The sequence below is a fragment of the Rhinolophus hipposideros genome (genome assembly GCF_964194185.1).
Source record: "Rhinolophus hipposideros genome assembly, chromosome: 10".
Lineage (NCBI taxonomy): Eukaryota > Metazoa > Chordata > Mammalia > Chiroptera > Rhinolophidae > Rhinolophus > Rhinolophus hipposideros.
In genome coordinates, this window is record NC_138056.1 from 75,681,467 (window position 1) to 75,704,338 (window position 22,872).

General features: G+C 34.2%; 1 protein-coding gene across 3 annotated transcripts in view; it reads left to right on the forward strand.

Moving 5' to 3' along the window:
• CUL5 (cullin 5) overlaps positions 1-22,332 on the forward strand; it is an 88,565-nt gene extending 66,233 nt beyond the window's left edge. For all 3 annotated transcript variants that reach the window (XM_081063542.1, XM_081063543.1, XM_081063544.1), the window contains 8 exons: positions 8,704-8,836; positions 9,918-10,049; positions 12,588-12,711; positions 13,039-13,214; positions 13,774-13,935; positions 14,614-14,732; positions 15,361-15,484; positions 18,802-22,332. In XM_081063542.1, coding sequence (XP_080919668.1) covers positions 8,704-8,836; positions 9,918-10,049; positions 12,588-12,711; positions 13,039-13,214; positions 13,774-13,935; positions 14,614-14,732; positions 15,361-15,484; positions 18,802-18,996 — 1,165 coding nt within the window. In that variant the 3' untranslated portion in view covers positions 18,997-22,332. The remainder of the gene's footprint in view (positions 1-8,703; positions 8,837-9,917; positions 10,050-12,587; positions 12,712-13,038; positions 13,215-13,773; positions 13,936-14,613; positions 14,733-15,360; positions 15,485-18,801) is intronic.
• Positions 22,333-22,872: the final 540 nt, after the last annotated feature.

Sequence of the window (22,872 nt, forward strand, 5' to 3'; positions counted from 1 at the left end):
TGATCAGAAAATATGCTTAGTATGATTTCAATCTTCTTAAATGTGCTGAGGTTAGTTTTATGTCCCAATATATGGACTATCCTTGAGAATGTTCTAGGTACACTAGAAAAAAATGTATAGTCTGATGTTTTAGGATGAAATGCTCTATAAATGTCAATTATGTCCATTTCATCTAATGTGTCATTTAGGGCTGCTATTTCATTATTTATTTTCTGTTTGGATGATCTGATCTATCCATAGCTGTCAATGATGTATTTAGGTCCCCTAGTATAATTGTGTTTTGGTCAATTTCTCCCTTTAGTTATGTTAGTAGTTGCTTGGTATATTTCAGTGCTCCCTAACTGGGGGCATAAATATTAATGACTGTTATGTCTTCTTGTTGCATAGTCCGCTTTACCATTATGAAATGTCCATCTTTGTCCTTTGTTACCTTTTACACCCTGAAGTCTATTTCATCTGATATCAGTATGACTACACCTGATTTTCTCTGGATACCATTTGCTTGGAGTGTCAATTTCCACGCTTTCACTTTGAGTCTATGGTTGTATTTGTACCTGAAATGCGTCTCTTTGAGACAGCATATAGCTGGGTTTAGTTTTTTGATCCAATCTGCTACTCTGTGCCATTTTATTGGTGAGTTCAGTCCAGTTAAATTTAGGGTGATTATTGATATGTGAGGATTTCCTATCATTTTATGTTTAGTTTTCTGGTAAGACTGTGTCTCCATTGGTTTTTTGCCTTTTTGCTGTTTATTATTTTTGTGTGATCGTATTCTATGATGTTTCCCTCTCTTTCTTTTATTACAGTATATATTTCAGTTCTGGATTTTTTTTGAGTGGTTACCCTTAAGTTTATGTAAAAGAAAGTTTGATATTTAGAGTATTCCATTTTCTTCAGCATGCCTACTTTCTCCATTCCCATATTCTGTTTCAGGCCTGTACTCTTCCCCCTTTTCATTTTTTGGTTGCCACAAATTGTCCCTGTTGATGGTGGTCGAATAGTCTCCTTTAGTACTTCTTGTAGTGCAGGTCGTGTATTAGAAAATTCCCTCAGCTTCTGTATGTCTAGAAAGGTCTTTATTCCTCATTCATATCTAAAGGATATCTTTGCTGGGTATATTATTCTTGGCTCATAATTTCTCTGTTTCAATATTTTGAATATTTGGTTTCACTCCCTCCTGGCTTGCAGAGTTTCTGCTGAGAAATCTGATGATAATCTAATGGGCTTTCCTCTGTAGGTTACCGTGTTCTTTTCCCTGGTTGCCTTGAGGATTCTTTCTTTGTCATTGATTTTAGACAGCTTCAATACAATGTGCCTTGGAGAAGGCCTGTTGGGGTTGAGGTAATTAGGTGTTCTATTTGCTTCTTCCATTCAAGGATCCAGTTTTTCCACAAGTTTGGGAAGTTCTTATCAACTGTTTTTTTTAATATATTCTCTGTTCCCTTCTCTCTTTCTTCTCCTTCTGGTATGCCCATTATTCTTATATTGCTTTTTCTGATGAAGTCAGAAAATTCTTGTAGAGTTCTTTCATTTCTTTTAAGTCTCAAGTCTCTTTCTTCTTCCATCCATGTAATTTCCAGGTTTCTGTCTTCGATGTCACTGATTCTTTCCTCTATCTTGTCAACTCTACTACCTAAGCTGGCTATTTCATTATTAATTTCTTCTATTGATTTCTTAAACTCCAGAAATTCTATTTGGTTATTGTTTAAAATTTCAATCTCTGTTTTTAAAATGTTCATGTTGTTTTTTTATTGTGTTTCTGAGTTAAGCTGCCTTTCAGTGTTTTCTTGCATCTTGTTGAGTTTTTTCAGAACTGCAATCTTGAATTCTCTGTCATTTAAGCCACACATTTCCATAGCTTTAAGTTCATTTTCTGGAGTCTTTTCACTTTCTTTCTGAGCTGTCTTGTTGCCTTGGCTATTCATGGCAATTAATGATTTATTGTTTCTCTTCGTAGACATCTACAGGAGTGGGTTCTCCAACAGGTTGATAGGAAGAGGTCTTTCTTTTGTTTTCCAGTGCGTGTTGGTAGAATGTTTTATTTTCTCTCCGACTGCAGCCTTTTTTTTTTCTCTCACACTGTAGTGTTATGTTTTCTCTGCACTATTCCAGCTTTTCACACAATGGGGGTATTCCCTGGAAGGCAGGCTTCTCCTCTGTTAACAGTTCGCCTGGGTCATAGGGCCTCTCTGTGAGGATGTAGAGAGCCTTTGAAGTTCCAAATATCTTCCTGCACCAGATTCAGAGCCCATGTGTTTCAGCAGTTCTGTTTACTTCTGCAGGGATCTGCCCAGATAGGTGGGGACAGGGGCAGGGTGAGTTGTGAGAATTGGCCCAGAGCAATGGCCACAACCACCACCATAGCTGGTCCTGCTTCCACAGGTCCCTCCCCTTTGTTGGAGCTAGTTGGGCTGCGAATCTGTGTCTGCGGTCCACAGTTCTCAGAACTGCAAATATTCTGTTTTTTTGATCTGATGACTGCTACTATTCGGATTCTAGCACTGGGCAGCTGGGGGTGGGGCGAGCTCTGGGAGAGTAGGGAGGGGGCAGCAAGTCTCAGTCCCTAAGGCTTCCATTCTTTGCTACAGTGAGGGCTTAAACCACTGTTTTCAGCCTTCTTCCACCAGTCTTTGCTCCGAGGTCTCTGCCCTGATTGTTGGGTTCAGCCATGTTGTATGCTGTCTTGTCAGCCCTGTGGGCAAGAAACATAGCCCTAGCAGTCTGAGTTTCTCTCATTCCTGCAGCTGCGGTAGTTCCAGGACGCAGCAAGCTCGGAGCACTGAGCTAGGTCTGCGTCCTGTGCCTGCGCCACTCCATCTCCACACTTCTCCCTTCCCTCCTCCGCTCCTTGAGCAATTTGCCCACCTTTAGGTGAATTCAGTAGTAAGACTCTTCGTCTCTCCTGTCTGCTGTGCAGGGAGTGCTTTGTGGAGTTAATAGTTTTTCAATTTGTTGTAAATTCCAGTGGAGATTTCCAGAGGCTCACCTCACGCCACCATTTTGATAACATCTCTGGAGTTTTCTTTATGGGAAGATTTTGATCACAAGTTTAATTTCTTTAATCGATACAGGGCTCTTCAGATTTTTTATTTAATCTAGTTTTAGTTTTGATAAGTTATGTTTTTCAAGGTAGTTGTTCATTTCCTCTAAGTTGTTAGATTTATGTACAGATAGTTGTAAGTACCATTCCTTATTACTCTCTTCTCTTTGGAAATTAAAGAGAAATTAAAACATTTTTTTCTAGAACCATTTGATAGTAAGTCGTTCTCATTCCAAGTACATTAGTATGTTTTCTACAAATATCATCACAATATAACTATCAAAATCAGGAAATTGATTTTGATGCATACTACCATCTATTATTCCTCAAACCCTTTTAAATTTCATTGATTTACTATATACTGTTTTCTTATATAGGGAAAGGATCCAGTACAGAACCGTGGTACATTTATTTAGTCATTATATTTCTTTGGTTCTCTTTAGTCTGGAACCATCTGTCAGACTGTCTTTGATTTGCAAGACCTTGACGCTTTTGAAGTTTGCAGGCCAGTTATTTTGTAGAATGTCCCTTTTTGAATTTGAGTTAATCTGATGTTTCCTTATAATTAGAATCAGCTTTGTATCTTTGTCAGAAGTGAAGCTTTGTTCTTGTCATTGAACTTTATCTGAGGGTACACGGTTTTCATTTATCTCATTACTGATCTTGTGTGTAGTTTGATCACTTGATTAAGTTGGTATCTGTCAGACTTCCCACTGCAAATTTATTCTTTTTCTCTTTATAATTATTTTGTGACTGTTAGTTTAAAACTATGTAAAGATCTCATTATTCATCAGATTTTCAGTTTATATGTTGATTTATCATATCAGTTTGGACTCATGGTTTTCTGATTTAACATTGGTTATAATTTACTGTCATTCTTTGTTTTGGTTTTGAAATGATCCTAGATTTCACTAGTGAGAGCTGATTTCATATCCTTTTAACAGTACACTCTTCCTTTCCTTTTGGCACATGGAATTCCAGACTCATTTGGTACATTCCCTTGCCTAGTCTTGGAATCAGCCATTCTTTCACAAAGTCCCAGTTCCTTTTAGTAGGTAATGATATTTAGTGGACAAGATCTGGTGCTAGGTATATTCATTGCTATTGGGATATCACTGCTTCTAGGCCCTCTCAGTGGACGAATTTGAAGATACACATACACATTTATAACTACAGTGCGTAGCCGTTTCCTTGTGGATGCATTCCTCACCCTGCTGAGGCTCTTACTCCCCAAGCAGAATCATCCCCTGCACGATTGCCTTCTTAATCCTGTTGAAACCGTAGTGCTTGCCCCTTACATGGACAGCCAGCCTTCTTACCTATTTGGTCTCTCATACGCCATACCTGGCCACTCCATGTCAACACACCCTTTAAGCTGTTTGGGCTTTGACACTGATGCTAAGCCTTTCTAGACGATGTCTAATTTACCCAGCCTACGCTCTGATACCCCACATAAGCACCCTATGTGGATGGCTCTTCACTCTGCTTGGGCTTTCATGTCCTTGGTTAAATTTATTCCTAGGTATGTTTTTCTTTGGGATGCTGTTATTTTCTTGGAATTATTTTCTTATTTTCTTTTGGATTGTTCAGTGGTGGTGTATAAAAACACAACTAATCCTTGTGTGTTCATCTTGTACCCTGCCACTTTGCTAAAATTCATTCATAAGCTCTAGTAGCTTTTTTGTGAATTCTTTCATACCTTGTATGAGCAAGATTATGACATCTGCAAATAGAGATACTTCCTCCTTTCTAATTTAGCTGCCTTTTATTTCTTTTTCTTGCCTAATTGCTCAACTAGAACTTCTGAACAGCAGTGGGGAATGTGGACAGCCTTGTATTGTTCCTGAATTTAGGGAGAACACTCTCAGTCTTTCACCACTGAGTGTGTTCGCAGTGGGTTTTTTTGTGCCTTCACTTTTCTTAATAGTAGCTTGGCATTCTGCCTGGCAGATTTAGCATAGTTTATTTAATTGATCCTTTATTGCCACACTAGGTAGTTTCTGTTATTTTGCTATTACTAATACTGCCCTAGAGAATAATATTGTATATTTGCCATTTTATATGGGTGAAAGTATCTCTACAGTCTAGATTCCCAGAAATGGGGATTGCTGGATTTCTCTTTACTTTGATTCTAAGGTTACCATGTCCTACCTTTAGCTCCAGATTAAAGTAGAAATTTTCTATGGAATAAAAGGAGTATTACTAGCTGATTCAAGCATCAGAACATGGATGTTGTGGTTCTTGGAAGTGGTGGAGGTAATGTTTTAGAGAAATAAAACTGATAGTAGTGTACAGTTATTTGGGAGACTTACTTCTGAGGAGGAATGAAAAAAGTTTTCCATTGAGAACAACCAACGTTTTCGTTGAGGACAACCAGAAAAATCAGGTAAATTTAGAAAACAGTAATTTTAATATTAGCAAAGAGCTACAGAAGCAAGTAGGACAAGATTTGAAACTTCTGGAAGTGAGAGAGAACCTTTCAGAGTTAGCTGAGGTTTGGAGTTGTGTTTTCCTGAAAAGAGCAGCTAAGAATTAGGTTTGTCTAAGGCTGAGGAATACTGCTGAGTGACAGTAGAGCTTTTGGTAGTCACACATGACTGGAATGACAAAACCCAATAGTGCCATAATTGAAAGCCCAGGAGAGACATTCCTTAGATTCAGTGGCTAACCAGACAGAAGTAGATTGATTGAACCAACTCCATTCTTAATTGGATTAGAGTTATCAGCCTCTTTCAGAGCAGAACAAAGGATGAACCCACTCTTAATGAGAGATTCTTTTCTATGCAGTGCCCAGTATTCAGTCCTGATAATTCAGACATTGCTAGTCCTGTGAAGGCAGAGAAACTTCTCATCAACTAAGAGAAAAATCATTTTAGAAGCAGATTCTCAGATGATCCCAATATTGGAGTTAACAGATAAGTTCTTTAAAATAATTAAGACTAGTCGCTTAACTACAGCAATAGACCACTCACATCCACTGGAATGGCTAAAATTAAAAAGATGTTAGCAAGTGTTGGTAAGGATTTGGAGAGATTGGAATCACATATAGTTGGTGTGCAGCTATTTTGGAAACAGTTTGATAGTTCCTCAAGAAGTTCAACATAGAGTTACCATACAACCCAGCAGTTCCACTCTTGGATGTATACCCAAGAGAAATGAAAACATACATCCACTCAAAAACTTGTACGTGAATGTTTATAGCAGCATTATTCTTAGTAGCCAAAAAAATGGAAATAATCCAAATATTCATTATCTGATGAATGAATAAACAAAATATAGTATGTATATCCCTGCAACAAATACTATTCAGCCTTAAAAAGGAATGAAATTCTGATATATGCTACAGTATGAATAAAACCTTGAGACTATTACGTTAAATACAATAAGCTAGACACAAAAAGACAAATTTTGTATGATGCCACTTATATGAGGTATCCAGAATAGTCAAATTCATTGATAGAAAAAAGTAGAATAGATGATACCAGGGAATGGGTGGGGGTGGGGGTGGGGGAGCGCGTAGAAGTTATCGTTTAATGGATATAGGGTTTCTGTTTGGGATAATGAAAAAGTTCTGGACATAGATAGTGGTGATATTTGCAGAATATTGTGAATGTACTTAATGCCACTAAATTATACACTTAAAATGGTTAAAATGCTTAATATATTTACTACAGTAAAAAGATATTTTTAGAAAGAAATGAACTAATGAAAATGTTTTAAATTTTATTATGATGATGGTTGCACAACCTTATAAATGAGTATACTCAAAAGTCATTGAGTTGCACATTTTAAATGGATGGTATGTGAATAATGCCATCGCAATAATAATCTTAAATAACAAGTATTAATATTAATGGACAAACAGGTGAAAATTGTTACCCGAGTAAAGGTGAAATAGCTATAACATGGAATTGGGTCATAGAAAACAGAAAGGAAGGCATAAGCAATAACTGAAGATTTAGTTGTTGACCAAAATTTTCCAAAATTGATTAAGATACCAACTCTTAGATTCAGGCATCTCTCTGAATCCCAAGCAGGGTAAACACAAAGCATTCCTGGGTACATCATAATAAAACAGCTACAAACTGAAAACAACGAAAAAACCTAAAACAGCCAGAGATGGGTAAAATTACACACTGCCTTCAAAGAAACAACAAAAAGCCTGACAGCTGTCTTCCCAACAGGTTGAATTGGAGAAAGGGAGATAGACCACTGCAGTTCTGACAGTAGTTCACCCAGGAGCTAGGCATTGGCAGTGCGAATAAATTGGAAGAGATGGATAGATTCTTGTGAAGTAAGTTAGTGGTTCAGACTGGCATGTGTCTACCTGAAGAGACACAGAAAGACTTGCCTAGAATATGCCAGTGTGAATACTTTTAAGGAAATAATTTCTCTCTAAATCCTCAAGTTCCACGTCTACTCTTTTCTAAAATTGAGCCCTCTGGTGGAAGGATTGCCATTTCTCATGTCCACTTCTTTCTACAATTACTCTTCCTCATCTTGCTAATAAAGGCATACCTCTCTTGAGATATGTTGCCTCAGAATATTTTTAAAAGCCTCCAAATTGCATAAGAAAGGAATATTTTGAAACATTGGTATTGATGTACAAAAAAATGTAATTCTAATGACTAGGTATCAGATTCTTTTGCAAGTCAGATCGTTTCCAATTCTTTGCCTTCAATATAATTGATGACTAGTTTGATGGCATTATTAAACATAACTTTTTGTTAGATTATCATGTATTTTTTCAGGAAATAACTCAGGAGGTACTCAAGGAAATGGGTAACATAAGAAAAACTTCCTCCAGTTTTATCTACTTACCTGAGTAAGATATTTCAGGGCAAAGACATAAATTTAGAAAAATAAAAAGTAGAAATAAAATTGATTGTGATTTATAATTGGAAGGGAAAAAGTTTCATCCACTCATTAAGAGTTTCACATACAGTAAAATTTTACATATTGACATGTTTTTTATGTTGTTTTGGTAAGTTTTATGCTTAAAATAATTTGGATAACTCAACTCTGGTAAAATAACCCTTGAATTTTATATACACAACAATTTTTAAATGTTGAATGTACGTATAAATATGTTAAAGAAGTAGGATAAAGGAGAAATACAAGACTTTCAAGCATAAAGATACCATACATTGGTTGTAGATTATTGTTTATTAACTGAAAGATAACAAGTTCTTCGTTGTTTAAGAAACATTTGTTTACAGTTTTTCAAAATGGGTGATGGTCATTATCACATCACTATAGAATTTAGGTTACATTGGAAACATTTCAAAGACTAAAGACACAGTTTTAACATAATAATGAAAAGTTTTAATTATTAATATATAAATATGCATGGATTTGCACAGTTTTCAAAAGTATTTTAGCAAGTGTCTGAATAAAATCTTTTAAAGATCATTGGCATGGCCACCACTAGAATGAGGCAAGGAGACACTTCGGGTACAAAATATAACGAAGTCTCACCCTCAGGGTCCTACAAGCATGCTCACGAGAATCTGAGTGTGTGCTTCCTTAAATCATGCACCCTAGGTGTCTTCTTGTTCATCCTAATCCCAACTCTGATCACATAAGAAATTTATGAAAAATTGGCTGTATAAAAAAAGTTTGCAAATATCAATCATTTTTCATTAACTGTTTTTGTTTTTTAGGGTGGGACTAAAAACTCAGCCTGAATCAAAATGCCCTGAGCTGCTTGCCAATTACTGTGACATGTTGCTAAGAAAAACACCATTAAGCAAAAAACTAACCTCTGAAGAGATTGAAGCAAAACTTAAAGAAGTGGTACAGAAATCTTTTTTCTTAATTTCAAAAGATTTAATTACCTTACTTTGAATTCGTGTTTTGCTCATAAGACTCTCTGTGATAGTATCAAGTTTTTAAAAATGTGTAATTAATATGAAATTTTACAGTGCAAGGTCTCTATAAGGCAGTTATTTTTCTTCCTGGAAAAAAACATTTTTTAAATCTTTTATGTATGTAAGTGTGATTTTCCAGGATTCATCAGCTCCAAGTCAAGTAGTTGTTTCAATCTAGTTGTGGAGGGCACAGCTCAGAGTGGGCTCATGTGGGGATCGAACCAGCAAACGTGGTGTTAAGAGCGCCACGCTCTAACCAACTGAGCTAACTGGCCATCTCCCACTGAAAATTTTTATTCTATCGCTTCCAGAAAGGGAAACAGCATTTAATTCTTCCACTTGATCAATTCTTTTGGGTAATTAAGTTCTAGCACCTATTAAAGGACAAAAAAAAAAAGTGAGGGCGGGAGGGCAGGGAGTATGGTGCTGATGGTGTTTGGAATGATTGTTGAAAGACTGGGAGTTTTTTACTTCTGTTTTTTTGAGTCTAAACTATATAACCAGGTATGAGTGAGAGTAGATAAAGAATTAGTTGCTTTCATTTTTGTTTGTCTTCTGGTTGTTAGTGTAATGTCATATAAGTCTAGGAATACAAAGAGGAAAATAATAAAGATATAGAGAAAGTATAGACTAAAAGGTCTAGAAGATTACTGTCAGAAAAAGGTGAAGAAAATATGTAGAAGAGAAAGTTGGGAGGAACCATTGCTTTTCATGTAAAATTTTATCACGTTTTATATAAAATTTGAAAACTTGATGTTTCTAGGAATAAGAACTTGATGTTTCTAGGAACTCTAAGGAGTTATTTGGTTATAGTTTTGAAATTTGCTAACTTTAGAAGTAAAAAATAGTGTTATCAGGACTGGTTACTTTTCAGAGATGGGCAATTTAGTAGGGCAATTTATATGTTTATATAAATTTCTGAATTTTGACAATTGGGAGACATAGAGAGGTGTAAATGAGAGGTGTCTAAACATATATGTAAATTGACAGTAACATTTTCTGTACAGCTCTTGGTACTCAAATACGTACAAAACAAAGATGTTTTTATGAGATATCACAAAGCTCACTTGACACGACGTCTTATATTGGACATCTCTGCTGATAGTGAAATTGAAGAGAATATGGTTGAGTGGCTAAGAGTAAGTACATTTTTTTAATATTTGGTTTTCTTAATATGGTTCATATATAACCTTAAGTAATACATTTTGGTGATATCTTTAATGTCAAAGAAATAGGGAACATTTTATAAGCATATAGCATCTATTATATAAAATAAAATGATATCTAATAAAGTATATTTTCTTAATAAAGGCTTTTAGTGAAGTACCTTTGCTCTCATTAGAACTGACCTTATTAAATAGGTTACAGGAAAAATAATTTCATTTTTAAACTGTTTTCTGTACTAAATGATGTTTTCTGTATTATAGAGATGTTTGTAAATAAATATTTCTACGTAGCAAAAAGAACCAACAGGTAAAGTTGATGGCTTATTTAGGGTGATCATTGCTAATTGTGACTAAATTCCCAAAATTCCCATATGTTGTCTGTTCCTTTCCGTTTGTTTTAATGGAATTTAAGTTACATTAAAATGTCTTTCATTTATATTTGTATTTCAAATTACAGATGTTTCTTTGTACTGTGGGATGGTAAAAATTACTTTGCAGACTGAAACCATGCAGATTGATCTTAATATTAACAATCAGTGGGGACAATAGTTTTGTGACTGATTTCAGAAATTTTTGTCAAAATATTAAACAGTCTTTCTGTTATAACTATATAGGAAAAAGAAAAAAACTAGTAAAATTGGTATGTATTTAGTACACTAATTTAAAACATAAACTTTCAGAGTTAAAATATTTTATTTCCCTGTAAAAGATAAGAGTAGTTAGGGAAATGTTTGCAATTCATATTTCTGATAGTGCATCTGGAATATATAAAGAATTCTTACAACTCAATTAAAAATGGGCAAAGGATTAGAATAGACATTTCTTCCCAGAGGATAACAAATGGCCAACAAGTATATGCAAAGATGCTGAACATCATTGATCATTAAGGAGAGGCAAATCAAAGCCAAAATGAGGTACCACTTTACTTCCACTAAGATAGCTAGAATAAAAAAGACACACTAATAAATGTTGACAAGGAAGTGGAGAAATTGGAATTTTCATGCATTGCTGGTGAGAGTATAAAATGGTGGAACCACACTGAAAAACTCTATGTAGTTCCTCAACAAGTTAAACATAGAGTTGACCCAGGAGTTGTACTCCTAGGTAATTCCACTCAAGAGAAATGAATATGACCACGCAAAAACTTACACAATGAATGTTTATAGCAGCATTATTCATAATAGCCAGAAAGTGGAAAAGCCCCAAAATGTCAGTCAGCTGATGAAAGGATAAAATGTTGTCTATCAATACAATGGACTATTATTTGGCAATAAAAAGAAATAAAGTCCTGATATATGCTACAACAAGGATGAACTTTGAAAACATTATGCTGACAACCTAGTCACACAAAAAAACACATAACGTATGATTCCACCTATACAAAATGTCCAAAATAGCCAATTCTGTAGATACAGAAAGTAAATTAGTGGTTCCCAAGGAGCTAGGGGAGGGGATAAGGGAAGTGACTGCTGATAAGTATAAAGATTCTTTTTGGGGTGATATATGTGTCCGACAGTGACGGTTGCATAATTCCATAAATACTGTACAAAGATCCACTTAATTGTACACTTTAAAAGGGTGAGTTTTGTGGTAGATGAATTCTATCTCAATAACACTATTAAAATGAAGAATACATTGACTAGCACTTGCCTTCTTGTCATGTAATTTGCAATACAGAGCGAGCATCTTTTGTATGCCTTGGAGAATTGTCATACTCTCTATAAGTTTGGATCAGCTTTCAACCCTTGGTCTTTTGGTCTTTCAATGTCATGAAAGTTTTTGCTGGTGTCTCTTTCTCTGGGGCATCTTATCTTTTTTTGTCACTTACCTTTTTTCTCATTTATGTTGATAATTTACCTTCACTAAATTGCTATGCCTCTGCATAGAGTCTTCACCGTTGGTAGTATCAACATTACAACCACAGTCAGCTCTGTTCTATTTTAACTTCGAGGATTATTTTTATTGGTATAAGTTTATCATTTTTGTTGGCCATTTTTGTTAATGTCATATGGATTTATCACTGGAAGACAAGGATGCAATAAAACTATATGCTTTGTCGTCTGCGTAAACTGAATCAACAGAAGACTAACAGATTTTTGAAAGAAGTATTGTGATTGATCATTGATATGTGTTTTGTCATTTGTATAGTGATTTGTAGATTGAGGAGCTAGAGATGAAGTTTGTACTTTACGCATTACTGACATTTAACATATAGTGGTACTGAAAGTTGAACTGTGTTGTGAGTGAATTGACTGGTGCTATTTATCTATTCTGTGGTAACTGAAATTCATGCATATTTCAATCATGCAAGGAAACCAGGCTTGCTTGTATTACCCTATTGGTATTAAGAGTGAAATTTAATAGATGTTAGACTACAAACATTGTAATAAATAAAAGAGAGAGGAAGAATTTTGTATTAAGCATCTAAGATGTAGTTTTCCTTTAAAATTTTTACTAATAGTATATCAGATTTTATATTATTTATTACATCTCTGTTTTTGGTTTTCATAGGAAGTTGGTATGCCAGCAGATTATGTAAACAAGCTTGCTAGAATGTTTCAGGACATAAAAGTATCTGAAGATTTGAATCAAGCTTTTAAGGAAATGCACAAAAATAATAAATTGGCTTTACCAGGTATTATTTTATAATTTATGTATATAATACATATGTATATATTTAAACTTTAAAAAAGAGTATCTTTGTTTTCCAATAAATTAAAAATAAATCTTGGCAGTAATACATACAAAGATGTTACAAAGACCACATTCCTTGAAGACATCTTGCAGAACAGTTTAGATTTGCTAATTCTTATTATGGAAACAAAAGGACACTTTTTAACAAAAACTTTAGTCATATTTATTTTTCACCAAAAGCTTACCCTGTGTGTATGTATGTTTATTTATTTTGAATTTTATCCAGTGTTAACATTATTTACTTTTTTTCTAATATTCTTGCCTACAGCTGATTCAGTTAATATAAAAATTTTGAATGCTGGAGCCTGGTCAAGAAGTTCTGAGAAAGTCTTTGTCTCACTTCCTACTGAACTAGAGGATTTGATACCTGAAGTAGAAGAATTCTACAAAAAAAATCATAGTGGTAGAAAATTGCATTGGCATCATCTCATGTCAAATGGAATTGTAAGTAGATTGTGTTAGTTCAGCTATTGGTTTGGCTGAAAGTAGCAGAACTCCAGATAAGAGCCACTTAAACAAGATAGATCTTTGCTTCTCTCACATGTAAAAGTTTGAGCAGGTACAATAGCCTTGGACCTTGAACTTGTTAGGGACATAGGCTTCTGGTTATAGCATCATTCTTCAGGCATTGCCCTTGTTTGCAGAATCCAATATGACCCCCACTATGTCTGTCTTCCAATACAAAAGAAAGATGAGGGTATATTTCCTTTAAGGGCAGCTTCTGGGAGTTTCCTTCAACATTTCCACTTATATCTCATTGGCCAGAATTTAGTCACATGGCTAAATTTTGCTCCAGGAATCGCTGGGAGATGAGTCATTATTCTGGGCAATCATTAAGGTCTGCTAAAAATGTTATTACCATGTAAGAAAGAATGAATGGATATTGGAAGACAACCACCAGTCTTTGCCATATATAATCTCATGTAAGAGATAATGATGGTAGATAGATGATCATCATTATGAAGAGATTCTTATTGTTTTTTAATTATTTTATCTATTATAGATAACATTTAAGAATGAAGTAGGTCAGTATGATTTGGAGGTAACAACGTTTCAGCTGGCTGTGTTGTTTGCATGGAACCAAAGACCCAGAGAGAAAATCAGCTTTGAAAATCTAAAACTTGCAACTGAACTCCCTGATGCTGAGCTAAGAAGGACTTTATGGGTTTGTTTTATGTGTTTTGTTTTTTAAATTGTATCCTCTCACATAACAGGAAATCGTGTTGGCTTGCTTATAATTGATTTATGAATTCATAACACACTCAAATGACTTTTAACTAAGAAAAATACACTAATGAGGTATTTATGGAAAAAAAGAAATTGAAAACAAGCAAGTTACTAGATGGAGAAAGACCAAAAAAAAGTGGGGTGAAATTGCATTGGTTACCTGTGAGGAGTGTGATGAAAGATTTCATAATGAGAATGTGTTCAAAGATTTTAAGATGACCAAAAATCTAAGACAACTGTGGTCGTTTGAAGTCTTGTAAAATGTCCTCATTAGCCTCCTCGTTCATACCTACATTCTCAGAATAAATGATTACCTAGAGAGAAACAACTGGTACATAACTGACAGGTGGTGTTTGTTGTGGGTCATATGTGATCAGTCCCTCTAGTTTCTTGTCTTATATTGTAAAGAGAACATTTATAGCTTCCTCATAGCCAACTCTTTTCTCCTCATTCCCTCCTTATTGAGCATTTACTTTGTTATATTCGTGGAGGTACCGAATAAAAGTTTGAATTCTGAATTCGTGCTTATAATCCTTTCTCACCTATATCGTTCATGTTGATCTTTGTATTTAGTGCTGTTTATAGATGCTAATTGTTTCCTCTTTATTCTTCATAGTCTTTAGTAGCTTTCCCAAAGCTCAAACGGCAAGTTTTATTGTACGAACCTCAAGTCAACTCACCCAAAGACTTCACAGAAGGTACCCTCTTCTCAGTGAACCAGGAGTTCAGTTTAATGTAAGTTTTATGTTGGTTGATCTAAAATAAAACTACCTTGTTTGAATTTTAGTGCTTCATTTTTAGCAAAATAATTATTTTCCTTAACGTGATATTTAAAACACATCCATATACTGTCATCACTCTGGATTGATGCCATTTAGTTGTTTATTAAACATATTAATGAACTGGAGATGTTTACTTCTTTACATATTTTTCATGAAATATTTTGGTGTCTGACATTCTATGTTGCTTTCATCTTTTAAGTAAACCATCCTATTGCATTTTAAAGCAGTGTTATCCACACAAAGCATTTTTTGTCCTTAAGATCTAGTTATCTAGTTAGAAGATAATGCTGAATTACAACCTGTATATCTTCAATTATCTAATCAATTTCATGGCAGTATAAATTATATTGTTTGTTATTACAGGGAGTATAGTCACCCATATTTTATTAACAGAACCTTTTTGTGTTTTAGGAAAATCGTAGGGTTCATTTTAAATAAAGCTATATGTTGGTCATTTGTTACTTTTCCTTTAAACCGTTCTGGATATTAATTTTTAGAATATTTCTCTTATCTCAGACATTGTTTCTATAATATGTTTAAAAGGCCTTTCACTAAAATATTTGATTAAATGTTTTTTCTAGAAAAAATGCAAAAGTTCAGAAAAGGGGTAAAATCAACTTGATTGGACGCTTGCAGCTCACTACAGAAAGAATGAGAGAAGAAGAGAATGAAGGAATAGTTCAATTAAGAATACTAAGAACCCAGGTTTGTAATGTTAAGACAGAATGTCTAAATTTTGAAAAAATTTGACTTTTTGTTGATTTTTTTTTTTTTTTAATCTTCAAACCTTTTTTGAATTTAAAAGCATGTGGGTTATCAGACATTTTGTAAGGAAGATCTAATTTTCATTTTACTGGATTTTAAAAATTGTATTGGCAGCATTCTCTCAGCTGCTGAAAGAGATGCTGTCCGCGTGGCTTGGCGGACTCTGGTAAGGTCTGTTGGCTGGGCAAGGCCTGGGTTCTAGGTTATGTCTTCTTTTGACGACACCTGAATAAACGTAACTCAGCAACAAATTACAATTCTAGGACTGACATATTTTAAATTTTATTTGAGACTTGTCATTCCATTGTAATGTGAAATTGTGGAACTTTTTAAAACCATTTTAAAGCTAGAATTATGATACCTTCTGAACACGATAAAGAATACCTATTGTAAGCTAATATATGACAGTTTAACTTTAGACACAGTCTTACTAAAATGAAGTTTTCCCACTTTTACTATTTTTATTTAATATCATTTGAAACTACTGGCCAATGCAATGAAATACGAAACACATAAGAGGAAAAGACTAAACTTTTTATTATTTATAGATCATATGATGAAGGAGCAGAGAAAATATGAATACATAAAAATTGCTTTTCTAATTAGGAATATAGAAAGCTTAAAACTTAAGAGGAAAATAACAGAGAGAAGAAAGCATAGAATTCAAATTATAGTTTTCAGTGAGTTTTGATAAATGCATATACCTATGTGACCAGATCAATTAAGATACAGAACATACCTGTCACGCCAGTAATTTCCCCGTGCCTGCCATCCAGCCAATCTGCCTACTTCCAACCTATCTGATTCCTATCACCACTGATTAGTTTTGCCTGTTCTCCTCTTCCTATAAATGGAATCAGACACTGTATGTTCTCTTGGTATCTGGCTTCTTTTGCTCAGCATTCTTTAATGATGAGGCCGAATAACTTAATGAGTGAATTTTTCTCTTATTACTATCAAGTTGACTGAATTTCATTTAAAAATTCAACTAGAATTGTTTTTGGAATTTCACAGATTGATTCTGTTTTATCAGAAGGAATAAATAGTCAAAGTGGTTGAAAACCTTCAAAAATACAAATAAGGTGGTGGTGGTGGCAGAACTTGCCTCAACGAATATTAAAATTTATTAAAATACCTACAAAAAGACGATGTGACAAGCAGATCGAAGAAAATAACTCAGAATTAAACCTTATATCTAAGTTTAGACAAACTTTACAATAAGGGAAATCATTTCCACGGCCCATGGAAAGGGAATGGATTATTCAATAAGAAGTTTTGGGAAATTTTACTGTTGTGGGGGAAATCAGGATATATTCCTAATTTATGGCTACACCAAGGCAAATTTCAGTTGGGTTAGAGTTGTATAAATCCCAGATGTATAATGGGATGGCAAGTATAGTTATACTGTAAGGTGTGCAGAGAAAATGGGGTTTTTTGTTTTGTATTAAACTGATCCATAGTTATGCCCAATCCAGTAATCCAAGCTGTCCCTTTAGGTAATGCTGAGACTTGCTTATTTCTCCCTTATCCCCCTCCACCCATCCCCATTCTTGGCTGTTTTCACAGATGGCTTCTGGATGGGTTGAGGGTGAGAGGAATTCATTTAACCTCCTAGTGGCAGTAAAGGGATCATCATATTTACACAATGGTGACAGTGTCCTGGGTTCTTGCTCTTGGCAGCAATGGAGTGCTTTATCTGTCACCTATCGGATTTGGACTTTCTGTTGCTATCTCCTGCTGATGTGTGTAGCAGATGAACACATAGTTTATTCTTTTTCCAGTTGGTAAGGACCACATAGTCTCTTCCCTACTCTGACTGCCTGTCCTCTGCTCTTACTGGGCTCTTGAGCTCTCTGAGACTATGCCACCTCTTCTGTGTGGCGCCCTTGCCCTACATGGAACACTGGCATTATCATCTGCTGCTGCAGGATCACCCTTTCCTGCCACTAAAGGACCCATGGCAGGTCCATTAGCTCTAAACTCTGTTATGTGGGAACCGAAAGATTCAGGAGTGCTAATTGTTTCTGTCACATTCCACTCTTCAAGTGACCTCCAGTATGTTAAATAGGGACAGAGCTAGAGCCCCTGCGCTTTGTTTTTTCCTCTTGACTTCTTTAACACAACCTGTGATCTTAACCTCTAGCAAATCTAGAAGAGGAGAAATTGGGACATTTACAATGGTTCCTCTCCTCCTCCCTGGTTTCTGTAATCTTCAAACGCCTGAAGGGACAGTCTTTCCCTGTTCTTTCTATTTGCACTTTTGACATAACCCTCTGTGATCAAGATCTTGGCATCTGGATATATTGAGAATGGGAGGTATTCCCCTGACCTCCTTGTGACAGTGAAGGAATCCTTGTGTCTAGACAGGGGAAGTTGAATTATGCTGACTCAGTAGCACCTGCCTTCCAAGCCTTAATGCTTTGCTACAAAATTCCGTTTTGAATGTTAAAAGTAATTATTACCTCATTTTCTGTTTTCACATTTCCTTTATAAATAAGTCCAATCTCCAGCAAGGCAGATGGATGCCTTTCGTTGGCTAAGAAGAAAGCTTGTACTGCAAAAGGCAAAAAAAAAAGAATATAAAATAATTTTCTAATTATTACTATTACAAGCTTAATAGTAATTAATTAAGAAACCAACAAGGAAAATATTGATAAAATTGACTTAGACGAAAAAATGCTTACTCCTGAAGAAAGTTAAAACATTTCATTGAATCAGTACACACTGAAGATAATATTTATAACAAATACAATTTATCTGGTAAATATATAGAGAGTAGTAATTACTGATTTTTAAAGCAGGCATTATCAGCCTCCTACACAAATAACTGAATACAAGGGGGAAGTATGCGTAAGGGGTTTGTTGTATCTTAATTGGTTTTTAACACAATACCAGTTTATGTACATATGGTGTTCACAGGTAAGATAAAATTTTTAAATTTATCACATGGTATGGAAAAAGGATGGTATGGAAAAGGAATGAAAGGAATTAGCCAAAACATTACAGCACAGATGTTATAATTTTGCTTCTCCTCATTTTTTAAATCTTTATAAATCTCTATAATCAGGTTTTCTTTTATAGTGAGAAAAAAACTATCTGTTTAGTAAAAGATACTAGTCTCAAGATTAATTTCCTGATGATGGCTGATAATTTTGGATGGATATAAGATAGAGGATGAAATGCATAAAAGTCACTTTTTGTTTTGTTTTACTTAAAATAATATAGTAATGCTTTTTCATTTTTCTTTTTTCTTTTAGGAAGCTATCATACAAATAATGAAGATGAGAAAGAAAATTAGTAATGCTCAGCTGCAGACTGAATTAGTAGAAATTTTGAAAAACATGTTCTTGCCACAAAAGAAAATGATTAAAGAGCAAATAGAATGGCTAATAGAGCACAAATACATCAGAAGAGATGAATCTGATATCAACACTTTCATATATATGGCATAATTTTGAATATCATGAACAATATTAAGAACCCAAATTTTGGAGTGCTTGGGCAGTAAGTTGTAACAGTTTGTGCTGGAGGAAGGTTTATTTGGACTTTGATTACATAACTATTAAAATCTCTGCCTTACCTAACAAAACAACTATATTTTACCAATCACATTAGTTGGCATGACGGCATTATACCTTCATGTTGCAAACTCTTTGACGGCATGCTGTTTTGTGGAGAAACTTGCATTCATGAAGAGCCCTTTATGAACTTTTAAAAGTAAATTTGATTTATACCCACCAGAAGAAATACAGTTGGGAAGGGTGAAGGCGGGGTTCTTACTGCTTTTCTCTCTTTTTTTCCTCTCTTACAAAAATATACTTGCACAACGAAGGATCTTCACTGAATTTGTGCACTGAAAAGTGCTGTTATGTTTGTGCACTGAAAAATGCTGTTATGTTTTGTTTTAAAAATGCAATTAAAACTAGAAATAGCACTCTTGGTTTCTTTTGATCAAAGGAGTGAGCTGGTCTACACAAGATTGGGAGAGGGCAGGTTAGGTGAGGAGATAAGTATTTAGTAAGTATCAAATTATTTGTTCAAACACTGCTTCAGTATAACTGGATTTTAATGGTGACCTAAAAATGGTATTAAATTTTTCCAACTTAAAAATGTTGGCTTTCTTTAAGCAGGAAACTGCTGTTTTAGTTGTTGGTTGTTAAATGATAAGGAGTTTTTTATCTTATATGTCTGGAGAGCTTGTTTTGAAAAAGTGAAGCTTATATTAATTGTTGCTTCAATTGTTTAAGAAAATGTGTGGAGACAGGTCATTTTGATTGCAGTCAAAATAGCAAAGGAAACATATTAAGTATGTTAATAAACACACTTAATACCTAATATTTATTATGCTATACCCAAATTTATTAAAACAAGGCAGAAATCTCTTGCTCTCACATAATACAGTTATGTAACTGATCTCTTAATTTGTAGCATAGAAATATTTTGGTATTTTAAAGTCTCTTGATTAGAGATTTGTAGCCTCAGGTTTCTGGAAAGGAAGACATTCTGTTTTTAAAAGTAATAAGTATCAGTAACCTAGGAGGAAGAGAAAAACTACAATGTAAGACCTGAAAAGCATAAACAAAATTGTTGCAGTTTTAATACGAGCAGTAAGCTTGCCAAATATATGTACATACATATTTATATATTTTAAAAATAAACATTTTTAAAATGTTCAGAAGGCAACACTTACCTTGTTCCTTTAGTAGTCAGTCTAAAGTAGCAATTTCCTAGTTGCTGGTGACTGAATACCCTAAGTAGGGAAGATTTTAGGATTTAAGGACGTGACAACTTCAAAGAGAAAAACTTATTCCCCATTGGGAAAGAATGGCTCAACGTGGATTTTTATTCATTACGGTGCACATTTCAAATTTTCTTGCAAATTATTTTATATCTTGTTTGATATTAAGTAAAATTTTAAACATATGATTTTGAAGATAGTAGGAAATGCAGTGCTGGAGCATTGAAAGGCATACAGGATTAACATACAGTAATTCCAAGTAATCTGTCCCCAGTCTCAAGAGGTGCTGTGAGCTATCTGCTGAGAGAGAGGAAAGCGAATTTAAAACATACAAGGTTTTGCTGGTCATAGTCAAACGCCAGTTCTGAAACTCATAGGAAATTGGAATTTTCTTTCTAATTTAAAATCTTACACTTCAGCTCTAAGGTAGAATACGTCAATTATTAGACCGAGCATATTGTGAAGAATTAAACTCAATTAGTGCTCACCATTTTCTCTAATGCTAACAATGGATAAATTTTTTAAAATTTTATAATAATTGTCCTTATGTTTAACAGATAGTTTGGTATTGGCATATTTGCTTATCCAATACAAGAATGCCAAAAGTAAGAAACAATGGAAGGGAATATTACAGGCCATTTTTTAAAGTTTAAGACTTGTTTTAAACCATAATTGTTCTCAGAACTTTTTTGGAACTTCTAATCATTTGGGTCACTTAATTTAAGAATGAGAGCCATAATGTTTTGATTTATAAAGGCAGATTTAACAAAAAGTGAATAAATCCATAACAAAGTTTTCTATTAAATTTTATAAACTTTTTAATAGCTAAGTATGTCCTAATTGTATTTGGGGGGATAGAACAGCAGTAAATACTGTAGATTCAAAGTTTTCATCATTTTTTTCGTCATGGACACAAAAGTTTAACTACTTTTTGGTGTTTATGGAGTTGATAAGGTGCCTATACCATTATTGAATTTTCTTTAAATATGTTTTCACAGTAGATTTCCTAATTTAAATTGAAACAAAAAAAGTACCAGCAATTTGCTAAAGGCAGAATCACAATTAGTATCCTTTGTCAGATCCCGTTTCTATAATGTGCACTTAAAATTAGTGCTATCTGAGCAGGGTGGAAACCTGACATAGTTAAGGGGAAAAAAATACATACTTTTTTTTCATGAGTAGTGTGGCAGTATGACTCTTCAGAGATTAATTTAAGCTTCCAGCAATTATCTTCTAGTTTAAAGATGGAGCCATCTGGAAAATGTTAGCCTTTGTTGCCATCTCATCGACAGAGTAAAAAGACATGAAACACAATTAACAAAGTAAAACTGTAGAGCAACTTTAATGCTTATAGCGAAATAAATATTAGACCATTACTGTTAAAGTGATTTAATGAGGATCTTGAAATAAATTCTGAAGTCTTCCAATTTTTACATTTATTGGAAAGGTCCCTGCATTCTGTCAACCTACATAAGTCTCTTATTTTGTGCATAAATGTTAACATTTCCAAAAATGAAATGTTAGTTTTCTAAATTTTGGTTTTTATTAAAATGTAACACAAAATATGACTGGGGTAGTTTAAAAGTATTTTGCATTATTTGCAGTAGTTCATTAGCCCTTTGCTCAAAGGGCAAATTTTAAAAATTCAATTTGGGTGAAAGATTTGCTAGTTTTCCAGAAAGATTTGCTATCTTAAACTCAAGCTGGTTTTTCTATTTTCATGTAAATGACTGGATACTGTCTTATAAATTCTTCCAAGGTCATGTTTGTGAAATAAACATTACATGAGAGCTTTCCTGTCATCTACACATATATGTCGTCTGGAGTGCTGAACAAATTTGAGTTCTTAAGTTGTAATCTATCCTCATATGGTATATACGAATTTGAATGTGTGCCACTACATACTGAGATGATAATGCTGTACAGTTTTAAGTGGTAGCAGGTTCTGTATGCAGTCGGCTGAAATATTTTGATGAACTGCTTAATTTTTGGATTTTATTTTTTAAGTTGTATAATTTATTTTCTTGCAAAATAAAAATGTAATATAAAAGCTTTCACCTACCCAGAAAATGTTGATGTTCTATAAAATAGTTTCTAAGAGTTTAATTAAAATTTTTATGATAGGTATATTTATATATTTCATGGTGAAATAGTACATCTCAGCCAGCCTTAGGAATCAGAAATATGAAAATAACCACTTATTTCTTTTAGACTTCGAATTCTAGTTCAAAATGAAAGCTATCAGGAATGTAACTTTTCCATTGATGATAGCATATGGCTATCATGCCTGGAAGAGGTCAAAAATTTTAAACCTGGAGGTGATTAGTACATTCATTCATCAATTCAATAGGCCTTGTCATAACCAAAATTTAAATTTTATGTCAGATAATAATAAAAAAGATTATTTCGTGTTTTACACACGAAAACTTGTGAAATATTTAACTTTCAAAACTAGAGGTAGTTTAGTGATAAGGTTATGGAAACGGACCATGACGTTGTCACTTTTGGCTGCTAATAACAAAGTATAAAGACTGCGTGGCTTAAACAATGTCGTGGTCACTCGGGTCGTGAAAGGATTCACAAGTCAGAA